This window comes from Atractosteus spatula, chromosome 2 (assembly GCF_055471065.1).
Source record: "Atractosteus spatula isolate fAtrSpa1 chromosome 2, fAtrSpa1.hap1, whole genome shotgun sequence".
In the NCBI taxonomy this organism is placed as follows: domain Eukaryota; kingdom Metazoa; phylum Chordata; class Actinopteri; order Semionotiformes; family Lepisosteidae; genus Atractosteus; species Atractosteus spatula.
The window spans coordinates 4,112,756-4,125,970 of record NC_142707.1 but is presented as its reverse complement, the minus strand read 5'-3'; the positions used below and the strand labels follow the sequence as shown (position 1 = coordinate 4,125,970).

General features: G+C 45.2%; 1 protein-coding gene across 1 annotated transcript in view; it reads left to right on the top strand.

The window, feature by feature from the left end:
• xpo7 (exportin 7) overlaps positions 1 to 13,215 on the top strand; it is a 41,987-nt gene that overhangs the window by 26,894 nt on the left and 1,878 nt on the right. The window contains exons 14-27 of the mRNA XM_088933179.1: positions 15 to 150; positions 4,021 to 4,094; positions 4,397 to 4,477; positions 5,148 to 5,211; positions 5,600 to 5,708; positions 6,616 to 6,722; positions 6,818 to 6,906; positions 7,346 to 7,453; positions 8,038 to 8,120; positions 8,944 to 9,158; positions 10,026 to 10,164; positions 10,689 to 10,849; positions 11,352 to 11,450; positions 12,125 to 12,252. Of these exons, the coding sequence (XP_088789305.1) occupies positions 15 to 150; positions 4,021 to 4,094; positions 4,397 to 4,477; positions 5,148 to 5,211; positions 5,600 to 5,708; positions 6,616 to 6,722; positions 6,818 to 6,906; positions 7,346 to 7,453; positions 8,038 to 8,120; positions 8,944 to 9,158; positions 10,026 to 10,164; positions 10,689 to 10,849; positions 11,352 to 11,450; positions 12,125 to 12,252 (1,593 nt within the window). The remainder of the gene's footprint in view (positions 1 to 14; positions 151 to 4,020; positions 4,095 to 4,396; positions 4,478 to 5,147; positions 5,212 to 5,599; positions 5,709 to 6,615; positions 6,723 to 6,817; positions 6,907 to 7,345; positions 7,454 to 8,037; positions 8,121 to 8,943; positions 9,159 to 10,025; positions 10,165 to 10,688; positions 10,850 to 11,351; positions 11,451 to 12,124; positions 12,253 to 13,215) is intronic.

The following is a 13,215-nucleotide window of genomic DNA, read 5'->3' as shown; positions in this document are numbered from 1 at the left end:
GTTTTTGTTTGCAGAGTCCTGCAGTTGATGAACTTGACAGACTCTCGTCTTGCTCAAGCAGGAAATGAAAAGCTGGAGCTGGCCATGCTCAGCTTCTTCGAGCAGTTCCGGAAGATCTACATTGGAGACCAGGTGCAGAAATCCTCTAAGGTAATTCAGGGGCCACTGTAGCGTAAGCAGAGTATTGTGAGTCCTTAAGGCACAGAACGTGGCTCCGAAACTGAACTTAATTGCCTGCGAAGCAGAAATTCCTAAATCGGAACTTTTAGACCCCAGCATGACAGACGGGCTTGAATCCGGCTCTGAACGTTTGCTCGTCTGTTGTGAATTTCTACATTTCAAAGATGTAGAAAACGGAACATTCTGTGACTTTTTTTGCAGAAAAGAACTGCCTTTTTTTACAGAAATTGTATGGAGCCAGATTTCAAAATATTGCATTTTTAGCAGTCACTAAACGTCTTTCGCTCGTAAGCGTGAAAGTATTGCATGCTCTTTTGTTTTGGATCCTGAAATCTGATGCCCATTTCTGTGCGGATTCGTTTTTAACCGGCCTCTGCTCCAGTATCACTGCTGCAATACTTCCTGTTGAAGATTTTGATTGGAAGCTATGGATAGAACCTAATGGTTATCATGTAGACTAACAGATATCTGAACAAGATTTGTTAGAATGTTGCACAGGTTTTGCCAAAGCAAGACTGTTGTATATTTTTTGGTTTCGGTGTTTTCAGTGCTGCTGTTAATATGCGTGCATGCAAAACCTGCTGCGCATGTTTTAAAAGAAGTCCAAAACAAAACTTCAACATGCATGCGCTAATATTGCTATAATTCTTTTATCAATAAATTGCAAAATGGTGTTGCACATGTAGCAATGGGGAAGTGTTGTTTCCTTTTAAAACTCGAATTGGAATGTTTTTGCTTAAGTCTGCAAGCTTTATTTATTGTGTTGCCTGTCCCCTGAAAAGTTCAGCCTGAGTTTAATTGGACTTTTCCTTTGTGCTTGTGCAGAGCCCTTGAAAGTGTGAACACGCAAGATAAGTGTTTTGTAGTATTTGGTGTAGCTTAGCGGCTCTGTCTCCCTCCACTTGTGGCAGTCCTGTGGGTCTTAGCTTTCTCCATGCCGTAACCTCCAGAGTGCCGCCTTCCTCAGTAGTCTCTTTAGCAACATTGCCATCAGTAGCTGGCTTTCGAGATGCTTGGAAAGGAAAGGCCACACGCAAAGCAATGCTAATCCCCTTTGAATTCCTGTACAACCCCACATGGTCAAAATCAATGGTGCAGCATGACACACGAGCCTGTAAAGAAACAAGGATTAAAAGAGAATAATCACCATTAGTGGGCTTTTACATGCTCTTAAAGGCAGTCCTAAAATATTAACCCTCTCCTGTAGCATTCTGATTGGATGAAAATCTAATTATAATTTGTACCCATAGTTCGTTGCAACCAGTGGCATCTGGCCAGTGGTGTGCCTCCATTTTCTGTTTCACTTGTTAGCTTTTCTGCCTTGTCAAGTGATGCAAGCCAGCCAGGGCATCGGCCAAAACCCGACAGGGAACTGACATGCGAGCAGATGCTTGAATGCATCACACTTGCCCTCCTTTCTGAGAAGTTCGTCTCGGGGTTCTGTTACTTTGATACCTTTATAAAGGCTATCGCTATGCATGAGTTCCCTAAGGAAGCAGCAGGTCTGGGAATAAAATATCTGCTGCGCTGTAATTGAGTCGCCAATATGACATCACAGACAGATGTTCAGCTGGGAAAGACTCCCTCGAGGTTTTAGAGGGGGGGGGGGGGGGATCATCTGCATAGCTGGGGAAACCGTATAAGAATATGGCTTCATTGCAGAGACAGGAGCAAGCAAATTGTGAAATACCTTGTAGCTGTTTTCATGAACCTCATCTGCTGCTTCCTAAGGCTACAGAGCCAGATTCCCTCGTGCCAGCAGGGAGGGTAGGGAGACCAGCCACACCTGCTCTCTCTTTGAGGTGAAGCCAGGCTGGCTGTTACAGGCCAGGAACTTCGACTGAGCCGCAGAGACATTTTCAGGGGTTGCTGGACCTGGGCAGCACGGCACTGGCACTGCAGTAGGTTACTGGCACCTAAAAACTCTGCAGCTGAATGATTCCTACATCTGAACGCTTCAGCTGAGGAGTGCAGTTCCCCTGACATTTAGAATCAAACTGAAATGATCTCCTGCCTGACAACGGAACGCTTTACAAGTGTGCACATCACACAAGTGCTGCCAACGCAAGCCTGCTGTGTATTACTCTGTTCGGTGCTCTCCGTGCTGATGTTAATTTGTGTTTGCGAGGGAGCGTTATCTGGAGATACTGCATTTAACAGCCAGTGAAATCGTTTTTGTTTTTTTGCATGGTGGTGCATCATAACTGCCTTTATAATTTTTCTGACATAAAGGGACGAATAGAGTCCTAGCTATGGAAATATTTATTTAAGCTGATGCATGTACAAGAAGCAAATTTGGGGATTTTAATGAATTGTTGTAATTCCAATTCTGACTCTCAAGATGACCCCTGATCTGTGTTTATCTAACCTCCTTTCACTTGGTTTTTGGGCAGGACAGAAAGGCAGAGTTTCTCTGGGCCGACCTGTTCTGTACTGTTATTAGTGCAGCTCAGGAACAGCCAGGCCAGAGGGAAGGGCACTGCAGTGCCAGCCCACGCACACTGGAGGGAAATTTCCACCAGTGCCAGACGAAGCCGGTGGGAGTCAGGCTTTAGTGCCCACATAACAGCCCTAGTGCCCTCTTCTCACCTTGCAGGAGCCTCTTTCCCTCTCCTCCACCAAACTGGGTTCAGTCCAGTCTGAGGGGCTGCCTCCTGGGGGTGACCAGGTGTACTGACGTGGGTGAAGGGTGGCTGTGGATCTGTGTTCGGTTTCTAGCTGTGGGGCATTGAAAGATCAGGATGGCTTCATCCACCCTGTGATCTCACTGCTGGCCCAGGCTCAGATGTGCATTTCAGAAGCTTTCGCTGAAATAAAGCTTGCGCTGACTTTCACCATGCTGCATTTGTAAACCTGTGGAAGGACCTGGAGGTGCATCGGTATGGGAGAAAGCTGGAGAATTGGGCTTCAGTTTAATGGGGGTTCTATGGACATGTTTTTTTTTTTTCGGCATTTGATCAGTAATGCTCTGTGGTCGGTAATTCACCACAGTCAAATGATTGGGTTTTCTGACCAGCATGAAGGGTGAACCACCAGCCCAGCCTTTTTTATTTTATTTTAAACCCTTTTTGCATAAAACCTGTGTCTAGTCATCTGTTAACTGCTGTTAACTAGTCAGCCCCCGTGTGCAGTGTTGACCGAAGAAGAAAATTGATTTGATATTAATCTGGGGAAAGGGGTAAGGCTCCTCTTTGCAAGCTGTTGTGTTGCATTTTAGGGATTAGAAGCCACAGCCTCAGTCATGCAAGCTGTACAGAAACAACATGCTTGACATCAGTTCTGTATGTCCTGTAAAATTTGGTAACCAGATTCCAGCGTCCAAAACCGCATCCTCTCTCAGCTAGACAAGAGCCTGCAGCTCGTAAAAACTGAAATCCCACTGACAGTCAGGAGTCTCCTTTCCCTGTAAACTAAGCTCATTTAACCATTACGGAAATTAAGCCGTCAGATGAGCTACATCTAAGGGACTGTAATTGACAACAGCTGAACAGTGTCTGGAATGAGCCGAGTGTGTGTGGTCAGCCCTTCATGCTGTAGAAGTCCATTCAAGCCACTTTGGCCAGTGCACTTATATGAAACAGGGAACGCTCTGCAGTTTCCTTTTGACTTCCTTTGCTTTTGGCCTTTGCATCCCCTAAAACAGTCATCAAGCACCAGAAAGCACCAGCTGCCCCCTTCTCAGAGATCTGGAGTTTTTATGGGCTTGTAAATTTTTGTGATTGAAACGCACAGATGGATAGACATTGGCTTAAAGAGGAATAAAGTGCTTTCGTGACCGCTGTTGTAGCGTTTGGCAATTTCTTTTTGTTCTTATTTGAGTCTTTGTTGTTTTTTCTGCAGCTGTATCGGCGTCTGTCTGAAGTTCTGGGGCTGAACGATGAGACCATGGTGCTCAGTGTGTTCATTGGGAAAATGTACGTACGATTTAATCTTTCAGGCAGGCAAGCTGCAGTCCAGTGAAGGCTTGCTTTTCTTAACATTAGCCAGAAGCTCTTCTTATACTAAGACTAGCTGTTTTTCTCATTCATTTGCTTCCTTTAAAACTTGCATGGATTAGGCTTTGTTGTCTTTATGAAGGCCAGCGAAAGCAGCTGACCATGCAAGGGTTTTTTTTTTTTTGCCATCAAATTGAAATGAGTTCTTTGTCTTGTGCTCATGATTTGTTCATGCAAAACATATGGAAGCTAACTGAGACTGTTTTCTCTGGCTGATGAAGAATCACCAATCTGAAATACTGGGGAAGATGTGAGCCGATCACCTCCAAGACGCTTCAGCTTCTCAACGACTTGTCCATTGGATATCCTTTGATGCAAACGAACTGTGGGATGTCATGTCTTTCTTCTTGCCTTGGTGTGTTACTACAAGTTGTCCCTCTCACACAGGTTTATTTGACGGGAACAGGCAGCTGTCCCACAGGCCAGGATTGCTGATCTGACATGTGCAGGGTGCAGGCTCATGGCTGCCATGTGTTTAAAGCAAACAGTCAGAGTACTGGCCATCACTTCCAAAACACGCAGAGAGACCCTTTCAGATCTCTGCTTCTGGCTGTTTGTACCCAGTCTCCCCAAGCCTCGAGGAACCTGTTTTTAAAAAGGCTTGACTGGACAGGTGCACTAGCATGGAAATGTCCTCTGCATTTGAACAACAGAGTGTAAAGCCTAGCACATGATAAGGAATATATCCTAAATGAAATATGGGGAAGAATAAGTGCAAATAAGAGCTCTGTTGAGTATAGTTCTCTCACATGCAGGCCGGACGCTTTGAGGCTAATTTCTAGCGTGAAGAATTGAAGAGGGGAAACTCTAAATTTGACGTCCGGTGTTCTTTAACATTCAGTTTTGTTTGCCTGTGTCTCTTTAATTGTGTTGAGAAGGTTTCGCTTGTGTAGTAGAAAGTGAGCCAGCCCGTTGTGGCCGCACCGGGGCCTGGTGTGTCACAAGTGTGTGTGTCCTTGACTCTCTGTGCACCTACAGCAGCGTCAGGAAGCTGGTGAAACTCAGCGCGGTTCAGTTCATGCTGAACAACCACACAGTAAGTACCGTCCTGCTGGCCAGCACTTCCTCATTCTTTTTGTGTTGCTTTGATGCATTTCATTTTCTGTTTTTGTTTACATGGATGTAGATGAAATAGCTTAACACACGGGGTATGGGGGTATTCATGGGGTAATGACTGTTGTGGTAAAAGTTTGCCTTAGCACAACAGCCAGCAGTTATTTGTGCTGCTGGAAGTTTTGTAGCGTTCCTTCAGTGTCCTGTTGTGCTTGCCTTCTTGTGTCTGAAAGTAGAGCGGCCAGATCAAAGGCTCTGATCGTGTTAAACTGTAGTCTGCCTTCTTAGCAGCTTCCTTTTGGATAGACACCACGATCCTTTAGCAGTGATAAATCCCCAGGAACATGACACTGTCCCGCTTCTCCTGACAGAGTGAGCACTTTTCATTCCTGGGCATTAACAATCAGTCAAACCTCACTGACATGAGGTGTCGGACCACATTCTACACCGCGCTGGGGCGCCTCCTCATGGTCGACCTGGGTAAGAACCTTAGAGAGTGTTGGGGAGTGGGGGGGTGGGGAGTTTAGTGTGTTTCTTCATTCATCAATGTTATATGTAAGTGGTGTAGTTTGAACAGCATGTTTTCAGAAGTGACTTTAGTGACCTGTCTCTTCTGCTGCTTCGGTCAAGTCTGAATATATGGTATTAGGACGCACCGATATTCTCCTGTGTGGAATCTTAATGTCCTGCTTCTGCGGGATATTGTATAGCTAGCACGTGTTGGAGAAATGTTTCCCGCTTCCCCTTAAAGGAATGTCAGGAGTCCGTCTCAGAAGTTAAAGTTTTTATTTCATGCACATGGGAACGAAACGCACAGAGATTCTTGGTGTATTTTTCTCAAAAATAATTAAACTAGAAGAGTCCTTAAATATTGTCCTGTTATCTGTCACGATTCCCTGTGCTTACAAGACTGGCAGTGTTCCAAAATCACGCACATCTTTCTACTTCCCTATTTACTAAAGATAACTTCTTTTAATAAAATTGGTTACTTAGGTCCATAGCACACATTCCTATATAACAGCATAGAATTACACAGTAGCCCTTGTGTCCAGCATTCTTCCAATCCAGCTCAAACCAGTTCTGAATGGTCACCTTATAAAATATTGCACCTTCCGCAGAAAAAGTGTGTACAAAGTTCATAGAGACCCTCTCAACACACTGATGAGCTTATGTGAGCCTGGGTTCACGATAGTTTACTTCTGTCCTTTTGTGCAGTTAGTGAGAGAGGGATGCCCTGAAGAATATGGATAAATACATAAACCTATGTGAGATACATATGTAAAGCGTACGTTTTGGATGCTTAGTGTTAATTAAATCTGTTTGGTAACATTTGTGTTGCGTTGGCGTTGTCCACTCATGGCGTCTCGCTCTCCCTGTGTCCCTGCAGGTGAAGATGAGGACCAGTTCGAGCAGTTCATGTTGCCGCTGACTGCTGCGTTCGAGGCAGTGGCGCAGATGTTCAGCACCAACACCTTCAACGAGCAGGAAGCCAAGGTGAGGCAGATGGTGGTATTCTCGGGCAGGTGCAGGTTGGGATGTTTTTGTTTGAAGAAATCAAACACATCCGTTTTGATCTATTTTATTTCCAGAGAACGTTGGTTGGCCTGGTGAGGGATTTAAGAGGCATTGCCTTTGCTTTCAATGCCAAGACCAGCTTCATGATGCTCTTCGACTGGATGTATCCTCCACAGTTCTTTCCCCTGACCTGTCAGACAGGGGAAATGCAGAACAGCGTCCTTGGAGCTAGCACTGGGACAGCTGGAAAATCTTCTTGCCTCATTAACCCACAAAAATAACCCTAGAGACTACTTCAATCAGATCTTTTTTAACAAAGTTTATATATACATGCTGAGAATCACTGTTGGAGCCAATAGCATTTTTCTGTTTTACTCGTGTGCTCATTTACGTATATGCATCTCTATATATATATAAAGAAGAATGAAATGGTTTATCCTAATGCCCTCTTCTTTTACAATATAAGCAGATATCTGAGCGCCAGATAAAACCCCCTCTAAGTGATGTGTTCTAGTGTCCAAAATACAATTGGTTATCGAACTGTGTGAGCAGCATGTTTTTCTCCTGTACAGTCGCTCTTTTCCTCAGCTTTCGCCGTGCAGTTACCCCTCCTACATGCCGATCCTGCAGCGAGCAATCGAGCTGTGGTACCACGACCCTGCTTGCACTACCCCAGTACTCAAGCTGATGGCAGAGCTTGTGCACAACAGGTACGCGTCTTGCGGCAGGGCACAGGTGCGGCTGGGCTTCAGACTCCAGATGTGACAAAGGTTCACCGTCATCATGAACTCGCCTGCATCGCCTGTCTGGTCCATACAATCTCACTGCACCTGCTCCAGAACAGACTGTCATTCTCCTGATAACAACTGGGTTAATGTGTTGAAGTTACAAGAGGATGTTTTGATGTTCAAAATATAAAAATTCCATAAAATAATTATTTTATTGTTCGTAGCTTTTTTTTTTTACACCATATTAAGAGGAATGCAATGTCTTTTCAGGCTTGCATTGTCAAGTACAAACAATAGACTTTCGAATCATAAATTGCTCTTCCCGGATGAAATGTTAACTGCAAATTTGCAGGCTGGGGTCCAGCAGGTCTTCTTATTTGTGTCTCACCATGCGAGTCTGCTTTGGTATTTATATCTCCCAATGTTTTGTCTTACTTGCCATATTGCTGCTCATGATCCTGTTTTGGTTGTTAAACCTTAAAGTGTCTGTTCAGAGGGTTCTTAACCGCAGTCCAGGGTGCCTGCGCTTGGATGTCAAAGCGTTGTTTATCTTGTATCGTTTCCAGGTCACAAAGGTTACAGTTTGATGTGTCGTCGCCTAATGGAATCCTGCTCTTCAGAGAAACCAGCAAGATGATAACTACATATGGTAAGACTTGAGTCTGCACAGATGGCTACAGCTGTCTTCACAGCTGCACTGAAAGGTACAAATTGCAAAGCCCACAGGAGCTTCAACGTACACCACTGATGCTGAGGACAAGAATTCCTTTGGCTTGTTTTCTGTGTGATGCTGCCTCAGCAATGTTAGTTACCTGCGGAGGCTCGCTGATTATTGATTAGTTAATCCAATGGATTGTTGTTCTGTCCTAAACACGGCACAGTCAGCCTCTCTTGATGCAAAGCCTTGTGGCAGCAGCTGTAGTTCTAGTCGAATGAAATAAATGTTCCTGTGTAGTAAGGTCTCCTGCTTTTTACCCCAACCTGCTGATAATGTCTGTAATGTGATATTCAATGCATTAAGCTGAGCAGAGAGCCCCGATCCTCTTCCAGGCTCCTGCTCACTTACAGGAGGAGAGAGGGGTTTTAAATTTAGTATCCACCTGCTGAAGTGAGGCTCAGCAATAGCCAGTGCTTCTTGGAAGTGCCAGTCCTGCAGGGTCCTCACCATGATCCATGAGTCAAAGAAGGAAATGACAAAGACTGTCCACAATTAACAAAGTGCTGTCCAACAGACATCGGTCAGAAAAGGTTGGGGAAAAAGGGATGCACAGTCCACTGCTGTTGTTAAATACAGATTTGTTCGTGCACTCTTCCAGGACAGGACCTGTCCACTAGCATTGCAATCTGGCTGTGAAGGTGTCAGACAGTCCCGTTCACCCTCGAAGGGAGGAGACTGAGATCAAGCGCTTCCCCTGGTTGTGGGATACAACTTGACTGCTTTTCCTTCCAATTCTTTTTTATTTCTGTCTCAGGCAATCGTATCCTAACACTAGGGGAGGTCCCGAAGGATCAAGTCTATGCACTAAAACTCAAAGGAATCTCGATCTGCTTCTCCATGCTGAAAGCCGTGCTCAGTGGCAACTACGTGAACTTCGGCGTGTTCCGCCTGTACGGGGACGATGCACTAGACAACGCCTTACAGACCTTCATCAAGCTCCTGCTCTCCATCCCGCACAGCGACCTACTGGTGAGTGTCTCTGTCACCAGCAGAGGGCACCAGCAGGCTCTCCTAGCTCCCATCCCCATTGCAGCGATGTGTTCTAACAGTGAAACACAAAGACAGAACCCAGCTGCCAGATCACTCCACATCTCTCTGAATTCATCACTCCAGTGCTTATGTCCCAGCAAGGTGTACAGGCCTTTGAGTTGACAGTTTGGGGATCTTAACCTCTCTGAGGAGCTTACAAAATGCAAACTGGTTTCACGTTCTTTTAAATGTGTAGGGTCCAGAGCCTTCAGGTGGTGTGCATCTCTGTAGAGCTCCACTGCGGTGAATGTTAAAAAGACTTTGAAGTCTTACTCTGAAAACAAATCGTTAACTAATCCTGTGCAGATCTCTAGGATGCCACATCAGAAATGACGCTATGTGAGCAATCCAGTTGTGTTGTAAGTCAGGGGCTCCTTATCCTGGTCCTAGAGGGCCCCGCGCACACCCGCTGATGTTAATTCCAGCTGAGCTTCATTTCCCAGCTGAAGCCTTCATTGAACAGATGAGCTGCTCGAGCAGAACATCTGCAAGTGTGTCTTTCTACTCGAGAGGTTAGGGGAAAGTTTCCTGTACTTATAAAAAGCAGTCGATAAAGAGGGCTGAGCTGAAAACAATCAAACCAATCAGTCCTGTTATTAAGACGGTTGAGGATTCAGTTGTGTAACGGAGGTGGGCTGGAACAAAATTGAGCAGGGCTGGGGTTAGTGACGGCGAGGCGAACTCCCTGGTCCCTGGGAAAAATGTTCACATGTGACGGCAGTCCTCCTGTTCCCCAGTCTGTGTCAGCAGTCTGGCCAGTGCTTCGTAGTGTGAAGCCCCCTTTTTTTTTTCCTCTGTGTCCTGCAGGATTATCCTAAACTCAGCCAGTCATATTACTCCTTGTTGGAAGTGCTAACCCAAGACCACATGAACTTCATCGCCAGCTTGGAGCCTCACGTCATCATGTACATTCTGTCTTCTATCTCTGAAGGACTCACAGCGCTCGGTAAATGCATTCATTTGTGTTGTTTATGCAAATGGCACAGGTCTCACTGGATATCAAGACAAACGTGTTTTACTAAGGACACATAGTATACATTTTCTTGGGCTCTTCCATTTACATAGTCATTCTTCAGTTGGGTTTTACAGACAAAGTTATACTACAGTATGTAGTCTTGATACAGACAAGCCGATCATGTATACTTTCACGTGTAAAAGCAGCTGCTGCTTGCAGTGTTGAATGCCATCATATGCCAGCAGATTCCTTTAAGTCAGAAACTGAATTTTGCTGATAATAGGTGTTGATTGGAAAAAGATGTGTATCATTTGTATTCCAGCACTGACGGGTCTGAATTCTTTCGCTTGGCACTGTATTTCAGTACCTGTAATACAGCGGGGTTTTCTGAAGCAAGCCCTCTTGCTGAAGTGCTCTGCACTCTACATAAGGACCCTAGCTTCCCCAGCGAGCAGGTTTTTGTGCCTCAGCCTCCCCCGAGCACCGCCCCCTCACTCCCTGCGCTCTCTCCTCAGACACGATGGTGTGCACGGGCTGCTGCTCCAGCCTGGATCACATCGTGACCTACCTGTTCAAGCAGCTGTCCCGCAGCACCAAGAAGAGGTCCACCCCCATGGTGCAGGAGAGCGACCGCTTCCTTCACATCATGCAGCAGCACCCCGAAATGATACAGCAGGTGAGCGCTGACGGGGGGGCCCCGGGTTTCAGAGCTCCTCGAAGTAAGTATTGGGGTTAGGGTTCCCTCCCCGAAACTCAGATATTACTGAATCGTCAATCCTTTCTCTTTGATAAACACAGGAATGAACAAGAAATAGCCCTTCAATTTTTAAAGCAAGTCGAAGGATGATTTGGATAAGTCCGTAATGTTTATTTCTAAGCCGTGACCATGCAAATAGCCTGTGATCTGTGTTTTTTGCTAAGTAACTTTTCAGCTATTGCTATCTCAGTATCTCAGGAGAGCACAGGTTTTATAGAACCTCAGGTAAACGTAATAACTTGGTTATTTTCACATTGTGTGATATATACAACTTATAGCAATACAGTATGTGTAGATGTGCAGCATAGGAAAATTAGCCGCATAGCTGATATTTAACCAAGACAAACTATTACATATTGGTTGCTTTTGAGCAGAGGTTTGTTTTAATTATAATAAGAAAAATATTAACGGGGCCTTTCAGATGCTGTCGACCGTGCTCAACATTATCATTTTCGAAGACTGCCGGAACCAGTGGTCCATGTCACGGCCGTTGCTGGGCCTGATTTTGTTAAACGAGAAAGTAAGTCGGCCTCGATTTTCCCAGAATCGTTTTTTCACATTATGAAGCCTGGAATACGATCTACTAATTGTACCAGCCCCCCGTGTGACCACCATTACTTGTTGTGATCGAGTTTTTAACATCATGCCGTCAAAGGTCCATATTCACGCACACAGTTCTTGCTGAAGCCTCTAGCTCTACAGAAATGGAAAGATACTGTACAAATTGTTCAGAAGTCTTCCCCTTCCATGGGGCAAGAATATCCGAGCCTAAAGGAGACTGTGGGAAAAGCCAGCACCATTAGCGGCCTAATGAGTGTTCGGTTCAGTATGTGAAAGAGAAGCAAAGCATCCATCTGGAATATTTTTTTTCCCCTCCCTCATTTGTATTCACCATTTCAGATTTAGTTCACACTTCAGGTGCTGAGAATTGGCTCCTGTGCAGTCTTTGTGCCCCACGTTTCTTCAGATTATCGGCAAAACGGGGAATGAAGTCTCATGGCTTTGAGGGAACAGCAGTGTAATTTGCTACATAATCACGCTCTTTGTAATTAAGAGCATAGCTGGCTCCTGAGCCTGCAGAACACATCTCCAGGCTTGACATGGTAGACCTGCCTAATTAAGAAGGGGGAGACATGAGACATGTCATATACTAACCCATTTTTCTGTGTGTGCGCATTGTGTGTTTTTTCTCAGTATTTTGCTGACTTGAGAAACAGCATAGTGAACAGCCAGCCTCCCGAAAAGCAGCAAGCCATGCACTTGTGTTTTGAAAATCTAATGGAAGGCATTGAACGCAACTTACTCACAAAAAACCGAGACAGGTGTGTACAATCTTGCACTATTGCCCTACCGCTGAAGAATGCCATTTTCTTTGCTGTTACACAAAGCTTGCAAAGAGGAATTATTTGCACCGCTTTCGTAGCTAGATAACGTGTTGGGCATTGCCTTACCTGCACACTTTTATTCTAAGCATTAATATTTTATGTACTGCTGAGTTTCAGTAAATATCTTCATCTGTTTGGAAGTGTTTTTGTGTGGTGCTCTTGTTGCATAGAATAGCTAATCCAGGTGTTATAAGGGAAAGGATTTGTTGCCAGGCGGTTTCTGCATAAAACTCCAGCTCTGCCGTTCTTCTTGCACTACAGTAGCAGGCTAGTTGTCCATAGTTCACCACATAGTGAGGGGTTTGATTCCCGACGAGCACCATTTGTGTGGAGTTTGCATGTTCTCCCCAGCTGCATGCAGGTTTTGCCCAGGTGGCCATCGTTTCCCTCCACCTCCCAAATGCAAGTTGGTTAGGTCTGATGGCTGTTCTAAATTTCCCCCACTGCTGTGGCCATACAATGGAATACCGATGGGTATTGCCACCAGGCAGGGAGCAGAGTTCTCAGTCTCGTCTTTAACCCTTTGCTTCTGGGTTAGACTTGCAGTGGCCTAACCCTCTCCTGGATGAGTAGCTCACTGACTATTGGACCCTGCATCCGTTTCTTGAAGATATAAGCACCTAAAGTTCCAGCTAATACTGTTAAACCTTAGGCCAAGCTCTTGTTGCTTTCACGTGTTGGAGTAACTAGAAGTAACATCCTTCAGTGTTGTAGATCTGTTACTCAACACGGCACCCTAAAAGCCGCCACAGACAGTGACCTTGTAGTGAAAGTTTTGCATGCTGGACATTGTTATTGAGCTCAGAAGCGACTGATATTTCACGTGCACACCTCTGCAGGCCATGTGTGATATTGAGATGAGAAGGTTGATTATCTGTGCTTCAAGCACAAAGCCTCGTC